Source organism: Drosophila rhopaloa, unplaced genomic scaffold (genome assembly GCF_018152115.1).
Source record: "Drosophila rhopaloa isolate 14029-0021.01 unplaced genomic scaffold, ASM1815211v1 contig_155, whole genome shotgun sequence".
Classification (NCBI taxonomy): Eukaryota; Metazoa; Arthropoda; class Insecta; order Diptera; family Drosophilidae; genus Drosophila; species Drosophila rhopaloa.
In genome coordinates this window covers 5500911-5525135 of record NW_025335034.1, presented here as the reverse complement: position 1 = coordinate 5525135, position 24225 = coordinate 5500911, and the positions used below count along the sequence as shown (strand labels likewise).

Below are 24225 nucleotides of genomic sequence, written 5' to 3'. Positions count from 1 at the left end.
TCATTTAACACTACAATTAAATTGTTTGTGGAGCCATCAAATTCCTGGCTAACAACTACGTGCAAGTGTCGTGCCGCAGGCAATTATCAAATGTCACAGTGAGCCACAAAAGTCAACTGCAGCAATAAATACGGGTGTCGGTGTAACTCTATCTTAATCTGTGGATTGTAGCGATATCCTACAGTTGTCAGTGGACAGAGCAGAGCCTTGACCCAAATGTGCGAGTGGCCATTGCCAATGTCAATGGCAATGGCTGCGAAACCGTCAACGGGAAGTCATTAAATTGATGGAATTTCCGGTTCCGTCTTTGGCCTTCATTCCCTGCCGTTCTCTTTGTGAGATGGTGTGGAAATAAACCGAGAATTATTAATGTTTATGCACTCACGTGTTAATGACACTGACAATTCTCAGCTTTTTGCTTTCTTTGGCTGAAACGGTAATTGAATTACTGGGATTGCACTTCGGGTATAAAAGAAGAATTATTGGGGATTGGCTCTTGGCTTCTGCGAGTTGTAAAATTGATTGCCCACTTAATTGTCATTTGATTTTATGACCACGAGGATTGTGTGGGTCAGTCGAGGTAAACCGAAACGCTTGATTTGGGCTTCCCCATTCGTGCCACTGAAACCTTGACCCACTGAAGGGTCCCATAAATAGGCATGACACCGAAGACAAAGCATTTTGCCTTACAAAAAATTTGAATAAAACTGTTCGCTAAAAAATGCAAATGCCAAGCTTTAAATAGGTCCAAGGTCCTGCTGCCTTGCCTCGTCTTGGCTGACACATTTTCGCTTTCTCTCTTGTTAATTGCAACCGAGGACCTTGCACTTCATGCTTGTACCCACACGATGCACAGGAAAAACGCTGAAATAATTACCACTCGAGCTGCTGCTGGCCAAGAAATATGACAATTACGCCCACGCAGGACATGGCGTCCCCAGTGGCAGTCAGTCGCGCGTTTAAGCTAAGTATTAACCCTCCTTCTGGTTGCACTTACCCGCCTTCACTTCCATTTAATCCGCATTATTCTTCCCCACAGTGCGAGTCGAACAACTAAATGGTTTCAGTAAATTTAACCGCTTAACTTTTCACCGCAACTCCAAGGGTTTCGTTTTCCCAAATAACTTCGGTAGGGGTTATAAGGCTTTAAAATCTTAGATTACGTGCCACCCCAAAACTTTAAGTTTAAGGAAAACCAACATAAGTGGGTCACGGTATATGTTACCAATAACCAAAAATTGTAACTTTCTTCATGTTTTAATACTCATACATTTTAAGTAACTTGTTTGGCCTTATTTTATATCATTCTATGACCACCTTGCTGATTTAATATCTTAATTATAGTTTTTATGTACGGTGCTTAAAAATAGCAAGAGCAATGGTTTTTGGAACTTTTCGCTTTCCTGTCAATTTTTGTCAACCTTTTTATTTTTATACCCTTGCAGAGGTCAGTCAAAAGTTTGCAACGCAGTGAAGGAGACATTTCCGACCCTATAAAGTATATATATTCTTGATCAGCATCACCAGGAGAGTCAATCTAGCCATGTCCGTCTGTCCGTCCGTCTGTCCGTCTGTCCGTTTTAAAGCTATCTGCTTGAAACTTTCCCAAAAGTTGTCTTTCTATTGCAGGTAGTATATAAGTCGGAACGAGCCGGATCGGGCGACTATATCATATAGCTGTCATATAACTGAACGATCGGAAAAGCCATAACTTTGGTGTTTTTAAAGTTAGGAAGGATTTTCTATGGGTTTTATATGCGGCCAATCAATCCGACCTACCAAATTTAATAAGGATCGGCGGACTCTATCCTATAGCTGAATAGCCATATAACTGAACGATTGGAAATGCCATAACATTGGTGTTTTTAAAGTTAGGAAGTTGGGATTTTTTATGAGTATTAAAAATGCATCATATGAATAATTTTGGAGAATATAATTTACAGAGTATTCTGCAAGGGTATATCAACTTCGGATCCGCCCGAAGTCAGCTTTCCTTTCTTGTTTACTTTATGTTAATACATAAACAATTCTGGTAAGTGTTAAACTTTCTTCCGTATTTTTAGCTCTTAAAAGTACAAGACGCCAGTGAGTACTTTCCCTTCCTGTAATTCTTGAGCTGTTATTTAATGACTCTTTTCCGCTTACAAATCAGTGTGTTACTGATGGCTTTCCCCAGGAGCTTTCAAACACCATTATTGCCATTTCCACACTCAATCAAATCGATCTTTGCTGAGCATACCTTTCCCCCACTTCCTTATTGAAATGTCAAGACATTAGCGTACAGGCCACAAAATTAATGGGCCCTAATCATGGCGAATGTTTGGCCAAGTTCAAGTTTACCAACGCTTCTTCTAAATTAGTCGTAATATGCGGCACGTTGCGGAAGTACAATGTAGTCGTTTGTTCGTGGATGTTGTCTGCCAGTTGCTGTAATTGACAGATGGTACTAACATTCATTTTGATTAGCATTCTATTGGGTGGGTTTTTCCGAGTGTGAGGGTGTGAACAAAAAGGAAAAAAATGCGGGTCGCAGCAATTTAGCGTTACAGAAATTTTTTTCTGATTTTTCTGGTACTTTTTTTTGCCATATTGCCTTTTTCACAAAAGAGCCGCGAGCCTCAAAAGTTCCAGAAACATATTTTTGTTATTCTTTTGCGCTTTTTTGTTTTCTGTTTTTTAACTTGCTGTGCCTTCACCTGGTGGAAATCACACGCCTCAATGGGCAAATTACAAAAAGCAAGGGACGAAGGATAAGGTCGTCCTATCGTTTGCATTTCACAATAATGAAATTGCTTGACTCTTTGACATTTAATGCGCCTGGCAATTTAAGTCGCAGCTTGTTAAGCTCCACAATTTTCCATGACTTTTTGCCGCAGCCAAGGATACCGACGTGTTATGACAGTTTGCCGATGAGTCGGGTTGAGTGGTTTATGGCACCAGGTATCCATCACATCCTTCGTCCAGCCATCAATCGCTCAATAAAGCATTTACTTAATTTTAAATAAATTTTCGCTACAAGCCATTTAATCGATAAACACGGCAACCAGTTTCCCATGTCTGCGCTAAGACTGTACAAATTCCCTATCCCTCGCTTCCCACAGCTTAACGCTCCAGTGCGGTGACAGCCATAATCCCGAAACACATATGGTTTTGGTCTTGCCAACCGGATGTAAATATGTAAATTCAATCCAGAGTGTGGCGCCCGCAAGATAGCAGGAAAAACCGCCCACAGGTGGTCCTCGTTTATGGAAACAATAGAAAAACATACGAGGTAAAAGCATAACATAACGTGCGCAAAAAATGTGTAAAACAGTTTATAAATTATTTAAATTAAAACGCTTCTGCCATCCGACCCACAGGTTGGCAAGGACTTTGATGTTGGCCCAAAGAGAACGGAACTCGTGCCGAAATTAGCCACCATCTCAGTCGCCGAGTTCTGGGACCACCAGCTGCGCAATCCACGTAATCGACCAGGCAAATTGGTGAAGCAACAGGAACATCGAATTTAAAAGAAACCCAACATGTGCGTGAGTGCATACGAGGGCGTTAACAAGAGTTTTCCAGACCATCAGGGGCCCAGAAATAATGAGCAACAGAAGCGGATCAATATTTTCTCGATTAGAAAGCAAAAACATTATAGGCACTATACATGCTGCTAACACTTAACCATCTGAACCATAAATGCTGTTTTTGGGGTAGATTATTTATGAAGCCAGTTGCCGTTGTAGGTTTTATAAAACAAAAAAAATAAAATAATAAAAACATTTTCATATATTGTATATATATAATTGCCTTCTTAAAGAGTTTTTTTTACATACTTACAAATCCAACCTCTCTGTTGATTTTTTTCCAGAAATATCCAAAGGACCCGTAATGTACTTTTCAAATATTTATACAAAGACACATTTTTCAAATGTCAAAAAATAAATGGATTAAAGCACAGCTGAGACTTGCTAAGTTGAGCATGGAAAAAAGCTTTTAAGGATATAAAAGCAAATCTAATTCCATAATCTTGATGCAATAGTTTTTAAATCGAAGATCATTTCTTTTACTTTTAAAATATTTTAGAAAGAAGCACTTAGAACATATTTAAAAATTTTTGGCAACTGTGTAAGTGTTTAAGTGCTACCTTCGTTTGCCATTTGATTGAATGCTACCTTCATCTATTTTGGGCCTGCCATCATATTTGATTAGTTTCATCGATTTCATCGTTCTCAGCTGTTCAAATTGCCTGCTATTCGATTGATTCAGATGATAAATTAGCTTGCGCCGGGGATAGACTCAAATGTGGATGATGAATTCATTTAGCTCGTGGGCAAATCAATCAATCAAAAGGCCAAAAATTTGCCACGCCTGTAATGTTGACATTGCATACGATTTCAGCTTTGAGGGAAGAATATATCTGTTGCCCTTTTTTCGCTCATTTTCGATACACCAGTCAGACGTTTTTCTTCGTAAGTCTTAAGAAGACTTTTAGAAATTATATAAGGGCAATTTACTGGGCAATTATGTAATGCTGACAGACATTTTTTTTAATTTAAGCCTAATTTGATGGGCCCAATCTGATATTTGACCAGCATATTTGTACTAATGAGTTCTTGTGCCATTTAACTGGCACTCTGATTGAATTACATTGAGTCATGTTTTGTCTGTGGGTGTTTTTCTGTGGTCCTTTTTGCATGGCTTTGATTGGCCAACTTAATGGCTTTGTAATAATACCACATTGATTGGCCTTCGGGGACAGGGCTAAAATAATTTGTTGTCCGATCAATGTCCTGCGATAGGACAAAGGTCTGAACCCACCCCAATTTACTTTTGGGCCATTTGTCAAGGAGGCTTATTGAGGTTACGAGACAGTGTATTGATTTGACATTAGATTCATCAATGGGATAAACTTAAAGTTGGCCATTGTGCAAGTTTAAACAAAAAGTATGTAAGTTTAAACTAACTTTAATTGTAAGAAATTATAGCCCAGATAATATATCACTCGGCCATGTAAATTAGCATACTTAAAAGAAGTGCCCGCAGTTCATTTATTTCCATCAGAGTGCCTACCATTTTATGTAAATATACTAACAGACAAAATAATAATAAGTTGCCGCAAAGTCAAGAAAAAGTTTTTCGATTTCGTGCGCAAATTATAAACACAAATATCCTCAGGAAAATTCACACAAAATTATGAGAGCTTAGCCGCAAAGTTTTCAAGGGAGAGATGGTATAAATCATTCAGATTGGAGCAGTCTGGAGCTCAATTATGCAAATTTATGTAAAACAAAACCATAAAACGTAATAAATATAAGCAGCCGAATAAAAAGGACAACTGAAGCACGTGTGTGTGGGTTTGTGTATAAATCAAATTAATACGAACCAGCGAAATGAAAGCGATCCGGGCAAAGGCAAAACGCAGGCAAAGTAAGGACCGACTGGCACACGGGGCGTATAAGTAATGAGTGCAGACGTATGCGCAATTTTATGAATAATTGACAGCTGAACTTTAACAGCTGTCTGTTGCGCTAAAAAGAGCCACTCACTCAGGCACACAGAGCCTCAATGGCATCCTTCTTCGGGCAGCCATCAAAGGTCCGCGGCAATTTACATACACGATAAAAGTAAGGACGAAAATGGGGCGGCTGTTGCTGTAACGTACACAGCTGCAGCTGCTCATCATCATCATTATTTTAAATAAACATTACGCTTGGCTTTATAACCATTTATCACATTTGCAGATTTATGTCCCGCCATTTGGCCATGCACACACAAAAAAGGCCAAACAAAATCAGTACTCGAGTAAATTAGCCACCTCAGTACGAAGTGGTGATGTTCTTTAAAAAGAGTATTTAAACCGTACAAAATGCATTGGGTACATTTTAATAATTAAAATAACTTAAAACCAATAACATGGGTAGTACCTATTGGGTATCTAGAAGAGGTAAAGAATATTTATCAATTATGATTTCAATAAATTAAACCAATTAATTCATTATATAATAATCCAACAAAATTTGTAAGTTGGCCCACAATATGAACAATGACAATAAGTTGTAAAATAGTTTAATGATCTTCCTATTAAATTTAAATTTAATGTATGATTTATTGTATAAATAAATTTGTAATAAATGCCACAAACTTCTGCAATTCTATCCAATAAGTTACTTGAAATATCGACCTTTTGAGTGCATCCCCATCGCAGGGTATTATAAATCATAGCACGTCTAACGACCGCAAGAAGCGACTACAAAAAATGAGGAAATCATAGCAAGTCGCTTAGCTAAAAAACGCGAACCGTTTCGAGGATTTTTCAATCTCAGCTGTGTTTTCGAGTCCTTCACACGGCATACATATATATTGATTTTCGCTATTTTTTCGCCCGCTTTCCCTTTTTTCTATACGTAGGAGTATGTATGTGCATGTATACATTTCAGGCGAGGCAGTCCGTTTTTAATGGTAATTGGTGCCTGCATAACCATTAAAGGGTTTTATGCGAATGACGTGGACGTTACAAGCGGGGGTGTATTTGGTAGGAGTAGGCACTAATTTTAGGTACGTGCCAAAGACTAGGCGGGTTATAAATGCGGGTTAGCTGGGCTTATATTTGGATGGTGCCGAAATTCCGTTGATTGATATTTTTAAAGCTGCAAAATATCAACAACTTTTAGCAGCTAGATTATTTACAACTGCAGGAAAGCTTAACTGGTGTGAAGCAAGCTTAAACTTTGTGCAGAACGACGATTTGGGAGGCAACCAAACAAAAGTATAAGTTTTGTTTTGAAACTTAAATGGTTTTTTAATCTTTTAGATTACCTACACTACGATATTTATTTGAGAACAATTCATACTTGAAGTTATCCAATAGTAAACACATTAATTTAACTTTAAGGCTCGGGCAAAACTCAAGCATACATGAAACAAATAGATGTCTAGCCTTGTTTTTTAAGGGAAAATTTTGATAAAGAATGAAAAAAAAACATTGCGAGTGTGGGCAAAAAAACAATTTCCAATTCAATCGTATTTTATTTCCAGCAAAGAAATGGATTCGAATGTAACTTTATCCGGCAGACAGATTGTCCTGTTTCCACCTGACCATCGCCACGTGTCAGTTCTAGGCTGTCAACTTTTATTGTTAGAGAAGCGTATACGATTTCTTCTGGAGGCGATTTTTCTTTTTATTTTCCAAGAAAAGTTGCCGGCTAACCAAACTCGGCTAACAAAGCACGGCCAACAGTTGGCCATTTTGTCTGGGCAGGATTTATGCGCGATTGCTCAAGTTTTATGAGATACGTAGTTGCACTTTAGCTTAAAGAAAAAACAAAAGCCCGAAGGATGGAGATTCTTGTCGGGATTGAAATCTCTCATCTTCAGCCCGGCATCATGCTGCTATTTCATTATGAGTTAAGTAAAGTTTTTACGAGTCTTCCTTTTTGCCAGAGACAGATTAAGCTGCTTTTATACGTCCGGTATAAGCGGGGGTTTCAGCCAGCATACTTACACTTATGGGCGAAAGGTTAAAAAGCAACAATTTCACTGATGACCAAGAAGTCAACTTGGCAGGACGTAAAATAAATGGAGATTTACATTTGTCAGCAATTTTTGTTTTTGCTTTTGCCATTCGGAAAATGTTATTAGATGACTCTTCAGTTCCCGTGGCATTTGTCAACAGGAAACGGATATGGCAAGCTTGTCTAATAAATTCTTTGATGAATTTGCGCTGACGCTTCCCCTGGGAACGAGCTGAGTTCAGCGCGAGCAGGATGTCGTACTTTATTTATGCCACAACCAGACGCATTTCCCGCTCCCAGCCGAATCATAAACTTGACTCAATGCCGTCATCAACAATTACGAATGTATCCCGACCGAAAAAAAAGGACATCCATTACGAAGGCCGCAAAAAGAGAAATGAAACGTTGCCTACTTGGCGGCGCTCTGAAAATTTCCCTGTTGGCTAAGCAAATATTTGACCCATCGAAACTTATACGTGTCTACAAGAAATGGGCAAACAAACAAAAACACCGCTCAAGCAATCTATGTCGTATCGAATTCCGTTTGGCCCCGACAACATGAAAAGCCAAGAAAGTAACCAAATTTGAAGAAAATCCTATGGCTTTGCTATGTTAACAAGACACCCGTGTTGCAAAAAACTTTGTGGAAAGATTGTTTATTTTGGGTAAAGATACTTTGTTAAAAGAAAGTGTACACTTTATTTGAATATGGTAATCTCTTGCAAATTTAAATGCTGACACATTGAAAGAAAACTCATATCATAAAGTCAAATTTAATGCCGTGCTTGAGTTCTTCGTATTTCTCTTCCAAATTTAGATTCTGTCACATTTTTATTGCAGGAAATTTCTGAAATTGTTGGTTTTCCTACTTTATGAATATGGTAATTTCTTAAAAGCACACACTTTTCAAAGAGAAAAAATCAGATCCTAGCAACTGCTGGAAAATATTCAGCCTGTCAGGCGAAACAGTCCCCCTTCACACATTCATTTGGCTTGTCTCGATTTATCAACTGGTTACAAAATCTTTTAGGAAAAAAATTGAAAAATTTCCATGCGGAAGGGAATAGAAAACGGCATCAAAAACAGAGGTAATACCGATTCGCGATGCAGGCCCACCATGCAATGCCCGATTTCCGGTGCCGGAACAACTGCCAGCACAAGGAGTGCCAGCGGCATGCCCCACTGGGCATAATCGACCAGCACACGCAGTGCAAGTGTCTGGGCGAGGTGAATGCATCCTCGATATTCCTGGAAAACGTCCTCGATCTGGCCAACACACTGGCCCAGGTGATGATCATCTGCGGACTGCACGAGTGCAAGGCCAAGTCAACGGTGGACATAATCACGTATGCCTTCTTGCACTACGACCAGGTGTGCTATTGCATAGACACCACGCCAAAAAAGCGATTGAGAAAGGAGGACTTGTTCCACGAGCTGGGAAAAAAGTCGCTGATGAACAAGGTGGAAGCCCACTTGGCCTACTCGATTATCAAGCGCGGCTTCAAGGCCTTCTACTACGAGCCCAAGCAGGAGTTGACCTACGATGAGCAGGGCCGACCCTCTTACAATGACGAATGTGTTTGGGTTCATGCCGCCAGGAAAACCGCCGAGTCCTATGCCCGATTCGATGGCCTCTCCTGCAGCGATCAGTTGGCCTACGAGGCCAAGATCAAGATAGCCTTCAAGAAGTTCTACGATCGCATGCAGACGCGCAAGAGGCAGCCGGAGGGCGATGACTGCAACTGCTGCTTCTGCGCCAAGAAGCGGGGTCATCTGGTCTACGCCAAGGAACCAGTGCCCTGCACCTCCACCAAAAAGAAGCCCAAGCACGTCTGCCCCTACTGCTGCAAGAAAAAGCAGAAGCAGCAGTACACTCATCCCGCTCGCCAGCCTGCAAAGTGTCCCAAGTGCCACAAGTCTCGCAAGTTCTGCTGCTGCACCAAAATGGACTTCAACCTGCAGTGGGTCAAGAGCATCTGGGAGCGACCGGACTTCAATCAGTACTACAAGAACGAGATCGCCGAGATCGAGGATCGCCTGGTCAAGGGTACCTGCTGGCTGCCGCCGGAGCCTGAGGAAAAGATGGGCGACGAGACCGAGGGCGAGGAGGAGGAGGAAATGCACGCGGAGGTGCCGCCGGATACTCTTCTAGCCCTCGGTGGCAAAACGGTGCCCACGAATGCGGATGAGGAAGGTGCGGCCGGTGGATCACCGCAGGCCACCAAACAGCCGTCCGTCATTGAGGCCGAGGCGGAGGCCTAACTATGAAGGTCCTGTGAATCGGCACTACCAGCACTCCAAATTACAGTCTACCTTTAGGGTTCTAAAATTTTCAGTGCCAACGGATCTGACAAAGAATTTACTATTAAAGATATAACATAATAAATACGTGTATTGTTCTGTAAATCCAGTTTTCTTTGATTCCGGGGAACTCTTGTGGTCTGATAAACGGTGTATCTAATTTATTAATATAAAGACTTTTTTTGTATTGTTTAAGACACTAATGGTACTACGTAAAATATAAAAATGAGTGACCACTTATCAAAATCCAATTAGATAAGTGATATAGCACCAATTTAATTTGTGTATTCATTAATGGTAGTTCGTCAAAAATAGTTCGAATTGAAATTTTTGTACAATTGTACTAACTTTCATTTGTTAACTAGAAAGAGCTTTTAAATTTCAACAAGGTTAAAAATTAATAATTTTAGTCTTATTATAAATAATATAATTTAAAGTACACCTTAGGATCTCCATTAGATTATCTTATTAAATGATCATATAAAGGTTTGGTTTGTTAATGGTTATGGGATCTTAGAAAACATTAAAAATCCGTAATTAACAGAAGTAATTGCTTGCAAATCACAGGACGTGTGCAGCCAACCGAATCAGCTTCCTAATGCTAAGATGGTAAACTGAGTTTGCTTTTAGGGGACACACCTTTGTCGGGCAAACATGGTCGCATCCATTTAGGCCACCCACACTGTTAGCAACTTGCAAGCCGGCTGAAGAGCTGTGAACTGTCTCGGTGTCTGTGTCTACTTTGGCCGAAAGTGGCATGCAACAGTAATGGAAAATACATTTAATCTGGCTTATGCTGCAGCTCGTTCCGACGATAGCTCGGGTACTTCATCTCAGCACTTACAGCTTACCTCCCCGAAAACCCACCGCACTTCGTCCAGGAAAAGTGGAAATGTGGAAAAGCGCTCAGGCAGCCCTGAGGCAAGCATCTCTCACCTGGAGAAAAGTGAAAAAATGCTGAAATGTTGACCATTGGTGCGACGGCAGCCTTGAATTTCCCAGGAAAAACTTTTCGCATTGCAAATGCATGAAAACTTTCCCTTTGTTTACGTGAACTTCACTCAATTTTCACTCTCGAATTGAACGAACGCACACTTTTGGCTAACAACGTCGGCATGTGCCTGTCGAAAAGTTACCACTTTCCATTTTGATTTGAAACCAGATGCGAATGGGGTATTTTCCAGTTGGCCTAATCAAGTGGGTTCCCCCTCAACTAACCGCATAAATACAACGAAACAAAGCCAATGAAAATTTACACCTGCCGACCGCAGCAAATTGCGAATAAATTTAAATATGCTTTGTGGCCCAGGCTGGGTCATAAATAATTGGGCCTAATTATATTTTCCCATTTTAGGCAGACGAACATTGAATCTAATATTGAATTATTCAGCAGACCGAATCATAATACCAATTCAATTATCCAGCCTTGAAAAGTTGAACAAGATAGGCTTCACACTAACATTACCAAGTCTTAAAGGCCATTCGGTTTAATGGATATTTGTCTAATGAAATTCAGTTGAGATATAAATGTTAAGTCTTGGAAATTAATTTGCATACTTTGTTATGAAATTGTAGCAATAACCGTAAGACCAACTGCAATGTAATCAAAAGGCTTTCTAACTAATTACAAGTTCCGTCATAAGGTACGAGTGTCAAGTGTCAGAAGAATTTTGTTCCCTCAAGAAACTTAATTAAGGAAATGCGAAATTTTATTTTGCATTAGTTTGCGTCACAAGAGGAGCCAGGTTAATTTCTCACACATGCCACGAACCGTTCAGGTAAAAGGTAAATGTTATGCATACTTTGCACATGAGTGAGAATTGTGAAAATGCCTGGAAAACTCGCGCAAATGTGCCGAGCTGCTCTGAGCACACTTACACGCCCTGCCCCTTTAAGCAAATCAATTTGGGGAAATTGTGGCTGGTGGATGGGCCAAGTGCACAAATACAAAATATTGAAATCGCAGGCAAACCTGACCCTGCATTTGCACGTGCTGTTGCCATTTCGCAGTCAACAGATATGCCTCGAATTGCATTTGCCAGTTAAATTGGATATGCAAAACTGAGATGTGGCGGAGTGTCCTAAGACTTCTGGGCTAAGGCCGAGGAAATGCGCAAGTCACAAGTGGATTTTCACTGGGAAAGCAATTCAGTCGTCTGCATCTGTGGTTATCTCTGCCATCCCTTCACTTAGTTCAAACCCTAGTCTATGTGGTCCTCAGATTTCCATTTGTGCCAGGGTATATGTGCTTCCTTGCTGGAAATTGGATTTTATGTATTGTGCATTTGCCATTTCAAATAATATCGTGGTCTGGTATTGGCCATAAATGTGTAAGTATTCTAAGCAGTTGCCAACTCAGCTGCTTGTGGATTTACAAATAAACTTTGCCATTTGTCATCCAGCCAGCAGAAATAGTTGTGGAAAATTTAACTTGAGCAATCAATAGTGTGGAAATAGTTTTGCCGTTTTTTTAAGAGCCCTCAAGTTCAAGAACTGGCTTCTATTTTACGTTTTACTTGCAGGAAAATCAATAAAGAAATATTTGTTTACCTTCTGTTGACTCTTCTCCCCCAGGACGACACTTTTGTTAATGAAAAACTGGTGTTTTTTGCCAGGCGCAATGATTCTATTTATATAACCAATGCGGCGTATGAGTAACGTAGCTAAAACCCTATTTCCAGACCAAGTTTCGGTGTCCGAGGTGTTTCTCCTCCTCTTTTTTTTTTTGCATATTTCACGGGTAGGTTTTCTTCGTTTTTTCTTGGCTTGGCAAACTTTTAGTGCGCAGCAAATAAATAATAAATGAGGCAACAATGAGCGCCCTGCGAAGGAAGGAAACACTTTCACTCGGCAGACTGGGCCGTAAAAATTGACAAGATATAAAACATATATATCTATATAAAGGCAGGAGTGAACAAAAACTTGGATCGTAAAATAATATGACGCTATAAAAAAAAATTCAAAAGAAAATACATTTAGTTATGACTTGAGGCGTCTGCGTCTGGAAAAAATAAGACCTTAAGGCGGGACAGAAACCATAAACATTTTTATGCTCAAATTGATAATCTGGGGCAGCAGTGTTAAAATTCACGTTTAACGAGTAAAAATCAATTGAAATCGATTGAAGCGAAGGACAGAGTCGTGTTACTTAAAGTCCTGTCCTTTTTAAACTGAAACGTTTCCCCGGTGGAATATTTTCGACATAATTGTGTATCAAAATGAAATGCAATCTTCCACCGCAGACTTTTTAATGACCTTCCCACATGGCCACATCCAATTTCGCTGCCACACACAGCTCGATGATATGATGGCCATTTGCTGGATTATATTCGGTAAACCAGTTGACAGTTTACCGAGTTAATGGGGACAAAGTGTGGATTGATCGTTGGGCATGGGCAATGCGGCGTATACGTGAACCAGCAGGAGCAAACCCTTATCGCCCCCACGGAGTCACTCAATTTGCATACGCACATCTACTAAATATTCATAGATTTGCATATCAGTGGCCGAGCTGGCAAACTCTAGTTGTACGATATAAATCTTAGCAATCAAGCATAATTAAACTGTCAGCATAATTAAATTTATCGCTTACATTGCATCCACACCACCTCCCGATTTCATTCTTTTCGGCACACATATTTATGGCTATTGTAAATTTCCAGGAAAATTGCCCTGTCCTCTCCCGTGTTTTCGAACATATTGTGTTCGCATTTTGTTTCACTTTCTTTGAGAATTTATACTCCTATTATTTATGCCAGTAGCTACAAACTTGCAACGGCAATAACAATAAATATTTACTTCTTTCCAAGGGAATTTTGTATTGGCCTTCTCATGTAAACTACACCTTTGTTTGCCACCTACAATTAAATAGCCAATTAATTGGATTTTAAACATTATCGATTTGTGGCTTTAAAACCATAGACAAATTGTTTGTGGTTTATGTTCATAAAAATGGAAAAGGTTTTAAAAGTATAAATTTGTAATATGTTTCTGTTGTTATCCACAAGAATAAATTTGTAAAATTAAATTTGTATTTTCATAAGAATCTATCATACAAATTTAAATAAACTTTTTCAAGACTAACCCAAATATTACCGTATTAATTTATTCCGTAAATGCTTTTATAAATAGACTCACCACTATTGTTGGCACCCTTTGTTTTCCCCTTTTTGTTACAATTAAAATCAGCAGCAAAAACCCCATTAAAAGTTAACCCCCTGCTCGAATTTCCTATCTTTTAGCTTACTTATAACCCATTAGAGACCACGCAAAATGCTCGACCAAGTGAATTAATTAGAAAACATGGTGCAAAAGTTGGGCCGAAAGTTGCTAATAAAATTATACCGAGACTTTCAGGTTCAAGTCCATAGCTGCCAGTTGGCCTAAATGCTTTCGGAGAGCAAGTTAATGCCAACTGGACTCTAGTTGGCTGCAACTTTTGAATGCCAAACGTTGTTGGCCATAATGCGCGGCGTAATCACGTTCCAGCTTTTGCCTGAGCGCTCTGTTGATTTTGGACTTTCCGCCCATTGCGGCTTTGCTTTTATGGAAATTTCATTTTGTGGCAGCTGCAGTTGGTAGCGATCACGTAAGTGGAAATGGCCAAGTCCACGGAATGTTTTGTAAGCCAATATGTCCGTCAGCTGGCCCAGTGCTTGCACACTGGCTGCAGCGTTTGCCTCGAACGCGTATTCTTGTGGGCCAGCTATTTGCATGTGGAGCACGCTCCGGCGACTGCCAGCCAGTGTGCTTCGTTTTGTTAGCCATTTGTTGTCGCTTTAGCCACCGCACAACGGGCAGATGGGATCACCGGGGGAACTCTCCAGCCAAATGCCACGATTTTTGGCTGCCTTCGAACACATTAGCCAAGAAGAAATCAAATATTGCATAATTTATGCCACAAGACTGGTCTTGAGTACTTCCGTAAAACTAATTGAATTATTCGCTTAATATTTATGATACTCTAGGCGACGCTACTAAATGAATATTTAAACGAGAGTGAATGGATATTTACGAACCAAACACATGCTTCTTAAATAAACAGTCCAATCGCTCTATTAAATGTTTTACTTCTGGAGCTGAAATACAATCAAATGGAGTCACTGACTTTTTTATTGATATGTATTATTTCAATTGTTAAAATTAAAATTATACATAACAAAAGCTTTTTATCTTACCACTAATAAAACTGTTTTAAACTTATTTCTATTTTAGTGATGAAAAAAATTGTTTCTCGAAATTAATGCATGACTTTCACAAACATTAAGTGATGAAATCTCATTGTCAAACAATTTTATTAATGACTGAACAGTGTATAATTTGCAATCATAATTATTATTTATTGATTTTTCGAGCAAAAGAAAATAAAGTTGAGGCTCCTTATGTATTCAATAATGGTGTTTAATTTTAATTATACTTCTGATAATTTTAAAACAAAACGTTAAGGAAACGCACTTTCATGAAAATGTTATCAGTTCGAATTAACTTTCTTTTCTTTGTACGGTTCCATTTAAAAAAGTGTCAATCAACTTTGCCACCACTGAAAGCGAAAAACAATGCAACAATCGAGAATAATGAACGTATTCGTGGAGGAAAGGAAAAGGAAGTGACGCAGAACCTTTACAAGCTGTCATCTGGTACTGCCTTTCAGAGTGCTTTCAGCAATCTTCTGTGAATGTCTGGCGGTGGCACATTTATTAACTACCCCAGGATCGTCCGGTAAGGCAGCTGACCAACAAATTACTACCAACACACAATGCCACGACCTGCCGGACAACCCACGCTCGTTATCGTTCGTCACAAAGCCAGAACGCCATGGAGCACAAAAGCGAGCCACAATAAATAAACTCAGTAGCACCCCTGACCAAACCCAAACCCAAAACCAAAACCTAACCAAGAGCCAATGCACTATGGGGTTTTTGACCTGTTTTTGTGGCATTAATTAATAACTCGGTCAGTTTTGGAGATATCGACATGAAACTTTACCAATCGTCATTATTTGTCCCTAGGCACATATAGTGTGAAAATCGTTTGGATCAGGAAACAATATCCTATAGCTCCCATAGGAACGATCGGTTAAAACTAAAAAAAAATTAATGAAATTTAAAGAGCTGAAATTTTTTGGTCCATGCCTTTAAAAGATGATGATAATAAGTGCAACAAAAGCAAAAAGAAAAAATTTCGTCAAACTCAAAACTCATCGGCAGCCACGGATACATATCGACTAACAATTCGCCAGTTTGTAGGCAAAATGATTCGAATTTGTGCAAATTGACGGGCAACTGACAGGACAAACATATCAAAATGATCCTCATATTATAAATAATTTGTTCATCAAACATTTTATAGCCTTTTCTTGCTCAAGCTGGCCCTTCCTGCTATTCCAAACAGCAACCAAGTCGGCGTTGGAGAAAGTGAGGTTATCTAAGAAAAATTCAAATTGCACCAATAGTGCGGAAAAGTGCACAATAAGACTAACATATTTTTGCTCAGAATTGACAAGGCTACAACATACACTTGGACGCATTGAAAACTAATGCAAACTTCTATTTCAAAACTCTTCCCAAAGTTGAAATTTGTTCCTCAAAATTCAGCTTAAGGTGCATTTATAAAGTGACAAAATATTAGTATAAACACTCATAATTTAAACAATTAATACATTTAACATATAGTACAAGCCTGTGAGATCAGTTTACATTTATTTTTTTCTTTTCAAATGGTGTTTTACACGAATAAATTAATTTCAAAGAACGCCTTGAAAAAATTGCAAACTAAGCGCTGGTACTTTCGCATGCAACAGCTGACTTTACAGCTGTTATGCTAACATATGCTGTTAAATATTAACATTTTGAGTATGAGGCATAACAGTTTGATGTTCTATTAATGCATTCCCATTTTTTTTTTTTCAATTAGAGCACTTTTAAAAAATGACTAAATGCCACATAAAGTGGTCAAAAACCCCATAGTGCAATGTTAAGTAAAGGCAGCAAGCGGGTTAACAAGCGCCGAGAAAATGCAACGAGTTTCTTTTCTGCGGGAAATTGCAGCATAAAATATGTTGTCAGTGACAGGAAAACTAAAATTATTACACTGCACTGCCAAGTTGGTTCTCCTAGAGAGATTGCCAAAAGGAAATTGCGACAATTTGGTTAAGGTTTATCTCTAAAGTTTCTAGCACTGCATTTTCTGATTTAAGTTTGTTGGAGTGCGTAATGGAAATCTAGGAGTAGATTTATATTATTAAAGTACTTAACAAAGAAGTATTTTATTTACGCTCGCATAATAATAATCCATTGATTTAAATGATGACTTATTTAAGCATTTTTCTTCGTTTTTTAAGACAACTAAATTCAGAATATTAAATAAAATTCTTATATTTAATAATATGAATTCAATTTTATGCATTTTAAGATGAAAAATATTAATATTTTTAACATTACTTTAAAAGCCGATATTTCTATGTACCTCTATCCATATTCTATTACTTATTTTTTTTTTTATTGCACTGTGTTTCAAGCAAACCTTGAAGTTTCATGAAAAGCACTTTGCGGTTGACAGGCTTGTGATTCCTGAAACGTTGTAAATGGATTTGGTTGAATTTTTTCAAACTGCAATTATTAATCTGACGTACTGTGGGTAAAAAGGAATCGAGGAAATTGAGTTCCCTCATCAGGCAAATGCATAAAACTGTCAAAATGTCGAGTGCAAGGAATTTATAAACTCTATAATTTTGTCGAATTAATATCGGTTGACCCGGCAAATCGACATTAAGCGTTTAATGGAGCGTCCGCAAAAATTAGTATAATAGAATAATTCTGCTTTGCATATTCATGAAACGGCTGTGCGACAGGCGGCAATTAATGACCAATTGAGCAACTGACTAATTGAAGTCTATTCGTGGTTCACGGCCATTATGCCGAAAATTAAGTTGGCAAAACACTTGTACGCAAATTTATTGTCCAGGCTTGAGTTAATTACTTATTTGGTTAGGGGGCTCACACTGCATACATCAAATGAATAATTTAATTATATCTGCAATCATTTCAGACATGTTTCAAAAGCCACAAATCAACGGCGGCCTAATTTAATTATAACTAGAATCATTTCAGACATGTTTCAAATGCCACATTTCGACAGCGGCCCACTGGCGTTAATTAAATAATGAAAAGAGTATAAAAAAAAACAGTGAACATTCCATCACGAATCAAAGTTTGGAAAAACCGTCCATAAAAAAATGCAATACAGAAATTTTCAACTGCCTTAAAATACCATTTACATAAACTTTAAACGGAACGCCAAAGATTTTCATCGGTGGCCACCATAAACACGCGAATGGAAAATCCGTAAAACTGCAAAAAGAAGAACGGAATAAAGAAAAAACATAAATAAAAAGTACGTGCACATTAATTATGCAGCTCACCTGCCAACTGAAATAGTAAAAATAAATTAAACCCAAATTAAATTATATTAAAAGGAAAGTAGCAAAACCCTGCTCTCGAATGCAGCGAAAAATACCGTATATTTGTTTATTGGAATTAAAGGCTGAGTGGGGCAATAAATAAACTAGAGCAGGGAAACTAAAAGAAAAGCCAGAAAAGAAAAATGGTTCAGCAGTAGAGAAAAGGGCCCTAGGGAAAGACCAGAGTGAAGGTCAATCAGTGAATGGAAGTTTTCTAAGACAAAAACCCTAAAAAAAAGCCAGGGACCCATTCCGAATTGCGTATACGCCAGGTGCTCCCCTAATGAGTTGCCGATATAAAGGAAACGGAGTTGCGTTCGATTACTTACCGCTGCGCTTCACGATGGGATTGGCCATGTGTCCGTACAAACGGCTCAAATCGATGGCCATCGTGCTGGTGGTGGCCTGAAGGAGCAGCATGCAGACGGCAATTGTCGACCACATGCTGAGATGGCGATGGGCATGGTGATGGTCCATGGTCGTGGACATTTCCAGCTGGCTGGCGGAACTTGTAGAGAATCGAAATTAAAACCCTCGGCCGGCTGCAAAAAGTTTTTCACACGCGCACGCACACGTTTTCCACTTTATCCGAGTGTTTTGATGAAGTTTTCTAGTTTCTTTTTCAGAAGCAGTTTCCCGGGCAACTTTTAGCTCGTGCTGCCTGCCCTTTGATTGAATTATCGTTGGCACTTCAGCCACTGTGGCGGGTTTTCCCGCACTTCTTTCGTCCGTCCTTCAATATGCTAATCGCCTTCTAATGGAGTTATACGAACCAGAAATTAGCTGCGTTCTCTTCCCGATTCCCTATTTTTGTTTCCTTCGTTACTATATAGTTTCCTTATCGTTTACTACGTGGTTCTAAGGACTACATGCAAGCTTTAACCCGTTTGGTTGTTTTACGTCTTGTTTCGATTTCGTTTGTTTGTTTGTATTATCGTTTCGTTGAAATTAAAGTTGTAAATAATTTTGCAGGGAAACAAATATTTATATGTGTGTATATAGATATATGTTTTTAGTCGACTTTTTACATTTTTCTACACTGCAATGAGAAGAGCAAAAGTGGAAAAGTTAGTTAGAAGTTTATAATTGAACTTTTAATTTGCTTGTATGTTCAAAGCTAAGGATTTCCAACCATGACATTTAAGAGATCACTTTCAATGTTATAATAAAAGTTTAGCAAAACTCCAAAGCAAAACCACTATTTATTAAAAGTTCAAATAGGACCGGATAGCACCAAAGATAGATACAATAATATTTTTGCAAAAAAAACATTTTTAATGTTTCAGCAGTTATGACAATTTTAACTAATTACTTTGCCATAAAAGATTTTTATTTGGTTTTAAGTCGTTTACTTAACAAAATGTATGGATCTTTGCAAAAATTAGTTGATCCTATTTGTGGCACCTTTTTGGTCCAGGGTATTTTAATGTGAAGCATAAACCCTTAATAGAGACCTCAAAAAGTTGACACTGCTTTTGTTTGGATTATCCGGAGATGTCTCCAGGAGCCAATTTACATGCCACAGGAACTTGAGACCCAGCCATCTAATCAGCTTAACGAACTTTAACTTTTCCTTGCTCATATTCCCTTGACTGTTTCATTTTTGAAAGCAGGGGAAGTGAAAGTCCACCACACCAGGGGATAGAAAGTTGAACAACCCTTTTTCGTATAATACTAAGATGGATTTCCAGCACTCACACACTCGAGCGACTCTTAATGACTCTCTCGAGCACCCAAAACACATACGACGCGTGTAACCAAAAAGCGGCAGTATAAAAAAAGCTAAAAAAAGGCCAGACATAGACGAACCTTTAATTATAGCCAAGTTAACCCTTCCGTTTTTGCTCTTTTTCTTTGTGTAAGCAAAAGTTGAAGAAGTGAAAAAGTGCTGTAACTTTCTGGTATATTTTGCGGGGCAATCAAAAATGGACACAAGACAAAATAGACCCTTCCTTGTCCCCGAAATTTGAAAAGGGAAAAGTTAAAGACAGAAAAGAAAGGCGTCTATCAGAACAAGCTTTTTAATTAGTCCTTTTTGACAGCAGAAGTATGAAACTGAACAGTTCTCAGAACAGCCTTGAGCATTGAATGTTATACCAAATATTTACCTAATTTAGTAATTCCTCCGAGCAGAACTAGACTATGTGATAGGCAATGTAAAAGTTTTTGCTAAGTCTAACTATAAATTTATACTGGCTTTAATTTTAAGGTTTTCAAAAAGGCCAACGGTAATTTTTACACTCAGGAAGTTGAACTTTTTTAGCTGCACATGTGCCACCAGAGAATTAAGCCGTAAAATCTTCTTACAATTCCCAGGAAGACATAAACTACACTCAGACCACCAGAAAAAGGAAATAAAAGCCAAAATGAAGGACATAAAATTCTTTAATAGACTGAAAATGAAACTTCTGCCTTGCCTCGAAGGATTTAATAAACACCTAAACAGGCAGACGGTGACAGTTTCCGCCAAAAACACGCACAAATACAGAGACAATTTCCTGGTTGAATTGAGAAACATTTGGCTCTTAAGACGCGTTAGCCAAATAGTAAATATAAGCCACAAGAGACTCACAGACAAATAGAGAACGCCGAAGAAAACTCGCAGCAAAGAGAGAATCAGGAAACATTAAAGTGAATTATGGCCAAGGCGCCAAAATGTCGCCAAATAATGCGGCGCAAATTGCTCGAATAAGAATCGACATGGATAAAGGTAAAAAGAGCATCAAGTCAAGTGAGCAAAAAGTTGGAAAATTCTTGAAATAAAAATAATAAATGGTACAAAAAGAATTATTTGATAACTAAAACTGTCATTGCTAGCTTTAAATTGTAAAAGATTTAGTTTAAAACCAATCTCCTAAGAGTCACACAACGCTTTAATTATGATTTCATATCTTAAATTAAACATTCTCATTACTTTCCTTGAATTAAACATATAAATACGTAGACAAATAATTAAATAAAATATTGAGTACCCTTTTAAGTTAACTAAAGATTTTAAAGATTTTAGATGGATACATTTTCATTGAATCGGCCCAAAATATAATTTTTACAAAAAATAAATATATAAAAATTTTGTTAATAATTAAAAACTTGACCAAATATAGACTTCAGTTACAATTGTATTTTTGTTGCTGGGATATAATAGATAAATTAACTACAATTTTATATCAAAATTAAATTTCAATTAAAGTGTTAAGAAAGTAACATGTGGGAAAAACTTAGCCGGTCAAAAGCGCCTTTAGCATCTGAGCACAAAAATAATGTTATCATGTAACATGAATGGAAAACAGGAAAGTCGGAAAAACTTTACAAAGCACTAAATCTAAACATTTTTTCTGCCCACCTTAGGCGTAAGGCAAAACACCAAAAAAGAGCGACCAAATCACAAACAAACATTAATTTGCATAATTTACTGTGGACACCCAAACGAAAATGTGCCAGAATTTCGCAGCCAGTATTTTTAAACCATTTCCTTTTCTTTGCATTCATTTTCTCCTTTGTGGGGGTCTGAGGTTCTTAATGCATAATTTAACAGCAGCCAGAAAAGCCAGAGGGGAAGGACAAAAGGAGCGCAGCACGGCAACGAGAGCCCAAGGAAGTTGGGAACAATCAACAACTGCGTGTTGTTATTCAAAGCACACGCACACCGACAATCGCACACACTCGCACCAACCACCAGACGCCACACGGCGTATACGCAACGTGAATCATGGAAGCGGGACAAGACTAACGAGGCCTAGGCTTGAAAAAAAATACGAAAAATATAAGAGGAGTGCTGGGCGGTTGGGGCAGTAAGTATAACATAAAGGTAATGAAGAGCAACAGAGCGGAGCCGTAAAGAAGCAATTTTCCGCACACACAGATTTTCCTTTTCAACTCAAATTTCGTTTGAATTTTGCATTGGGTTGGGTTTCCTCAACAGTTTTTCACACATTTTTAAACGGATTCAAGTCACAAGTCATGTAATAGCACACGCGTCAGTTGGAAATCCTTTTGGCACTTAAAATGTATTTTTTGTTGCTTGTAACTGGATAATTTTCTTATATTTTCTTAGGCGTTTTCTTAAAACCATAAAGGTGTTACAGTACGTTTGAGTACGAGCCAACAACTCGAACCACTATTTACAACTCCGCTTGAGTGTAAGTTTCAAACTCGACTGAAGCGTTGAGCGCTTTGCGTCCGTCTTTTAAGCACTTTTCCGCCACTCAACTTGAGCTTCGTCGCCGCCTACGCACGAGTCCTCGTCGAGTGAATTTCCCGGATGAGTGGAAAGCCGCTCGCCTCCCGCGCGTTTCTCTCCTGCGGTTGAGTTTTCCCCGCGGCATTCGCTCTTTGCCGTGCTCTCAATGTCACTCGCAGGGCTCGAGCACCTGCTCTGGGCCATATTTCGTTGGTTGCGTTGATGGGTTTTGGCTGGTGGGCAGGAGCGGATTCCTTTCCCTGCCAAGGCCTTAAAATTGATAAAGTGATTAGGAAGTACTGAGTGGTTAAAATACGTTAGTTTAGATGGGTAAAAGTTATTTTAAAAACGTCTAATGTTGTAAATCTTAAAATTATGATTATTATAATGTCAATAAATACATTTTTTTTTCAACATTCAAAAAGATTAAAGTTTACTATTTGAATGTCGATTTTAAATGTTATTAAAGTAATAGTAAGTAAAGTCTTAATACAAAGTCTTAAAAAATGTTGATTTTAATATATATATGTGTATTAATGAGCAAGGTCCTTTGACCGTTTATCATTACTTATTACGTTATCATACTCTTTTCACTTTATCTAAATTTGTTTGGTTGTCTAAATTTAAAATGAACTACTACTAAACATCTATAAAACAAACAACCAAAAACCTACCAAAAACATCTACACACGGCAAGACGAGGATTACTTGTCACAAAGCTCATGGCATAATAAATATCCTAAGACTTCAGTAAAATTGAGTAATATTTGCTAAAGTCATTGAATTCAGGGCCATATATCTTTAAAAGCTCCAACCCTTCAGACCTTGATAATCCTTTCACCACTTAAGGCTAGCCATGCTGAAGCTCTTCCACTCGTAATTTAGCCAATAAATGAAGCAACAAATATTAATTAGTGTGAACACAACCGGATGCTGCATGGCCGTGGTTTCGGCAGTGAAACATGCACCAAGTTGAAGAAGAACTGGCCGAGCAACAGTGGAACAAATGTAAATAACAAATGGGGAGTGAAAGAGAACCATCACGAGAGAGCGCCGAAAGCCGGCCCGCCCCCATTTCATCCGCCCACGCAACCACCCACCGCATCACCCACATCCCCCTTTAGTCCCGTAGTTCCTGAGAATGTATCCAATAGTTTATGGTGCCAACCGGGCGACTTTCCTGGGCGCCCACGCAGTCCAGCAGGTGACGCTGATTCGACGACGGCCACATCGCGTTGGCGTTGCACTCAAATGCGAAAAGCGACAGACAAAAGCTTTTCCGAGGGCGGATAATAAACAGAGACTACGTTTATGGTGCGACATTCGCCATTTCTTAATTGGGATCATTTTAAATCGGTGGTGTTTACTCACCCTTAATTAAATTACAATTTTTAATAACAACGCTTTGTGGTTTTCCTCTTAAAGTAATAGCTTTATAATCTTGTTTTCAAATTTGATCTATATACAACTTAATCAAAATAATTGGTTGCATTTTTGGGAAATCATTTAAAACTACAAAACTGTAAGCTTTTCCTCTTTAAGCGTTAATTTTATACACTTATGTTCAAATTTCAAAAAATTAAATCTAACAGATGGTTCCATATGCAATTCCATTGGTCAGAATATATTTAATTACAAGCTTTGCTGTTTTTACCATGTTTAACTTAATTTCTTATGACTTTTAAAATAATTCTTCGATTCGGAAACAGAACATTACGATTTGTAGGCGTTTAAGTTAGATTGTGGAACAGCCGGACATACAGACGGAAATGGCTAGATCGACGCCAATA

General features: G+C 38.5%; 2 protein-coding genes across 2 annotated transcripts in view; one reads left to right on the top strand and one right to left on the bottom strand.

Annotated features, from left to right (window-relative positions):
* The window catches only part of LOC108038199 (IDLSRF-like peptide), a 41842-nt gene extending 19437 nt beyond the window's left edge, over window positions 1-22405 (bottom strand). The window contains exons 1-2 of the mRNA XM_044457048.1: window positions 22344-22405; window positions 18585-19294 (exon numbers count right to left, since the gene is read on the bottom strand). Of these exons, the coding sequence (XP_044312983.1) occupies window positions 18585-18744 (160 nt within the window). The 5' untranslated portion in view covers window positions 18745-19294; window positions 22344-22405. The remainder of the gene's footprint in view (window positions 1-18584; window positions 19295-22343) is intronic.
* LOC108041254 lies at window positions 8468-9902 on the top strand. The gene has a single exon (XM_017119132.2). It carries the CDS (start codon window positions 8601-8603, stop codon window positions 9756-9758), a length of 1158 nt encoding a protein of 385 aa, XP_016974621.1. The 5' UTR covers window positions 8468-8600; the 3' UTR covers window positions 9759-9902.
* Window positions 22406-24225: the final 1820 nt, after the last annotated feature.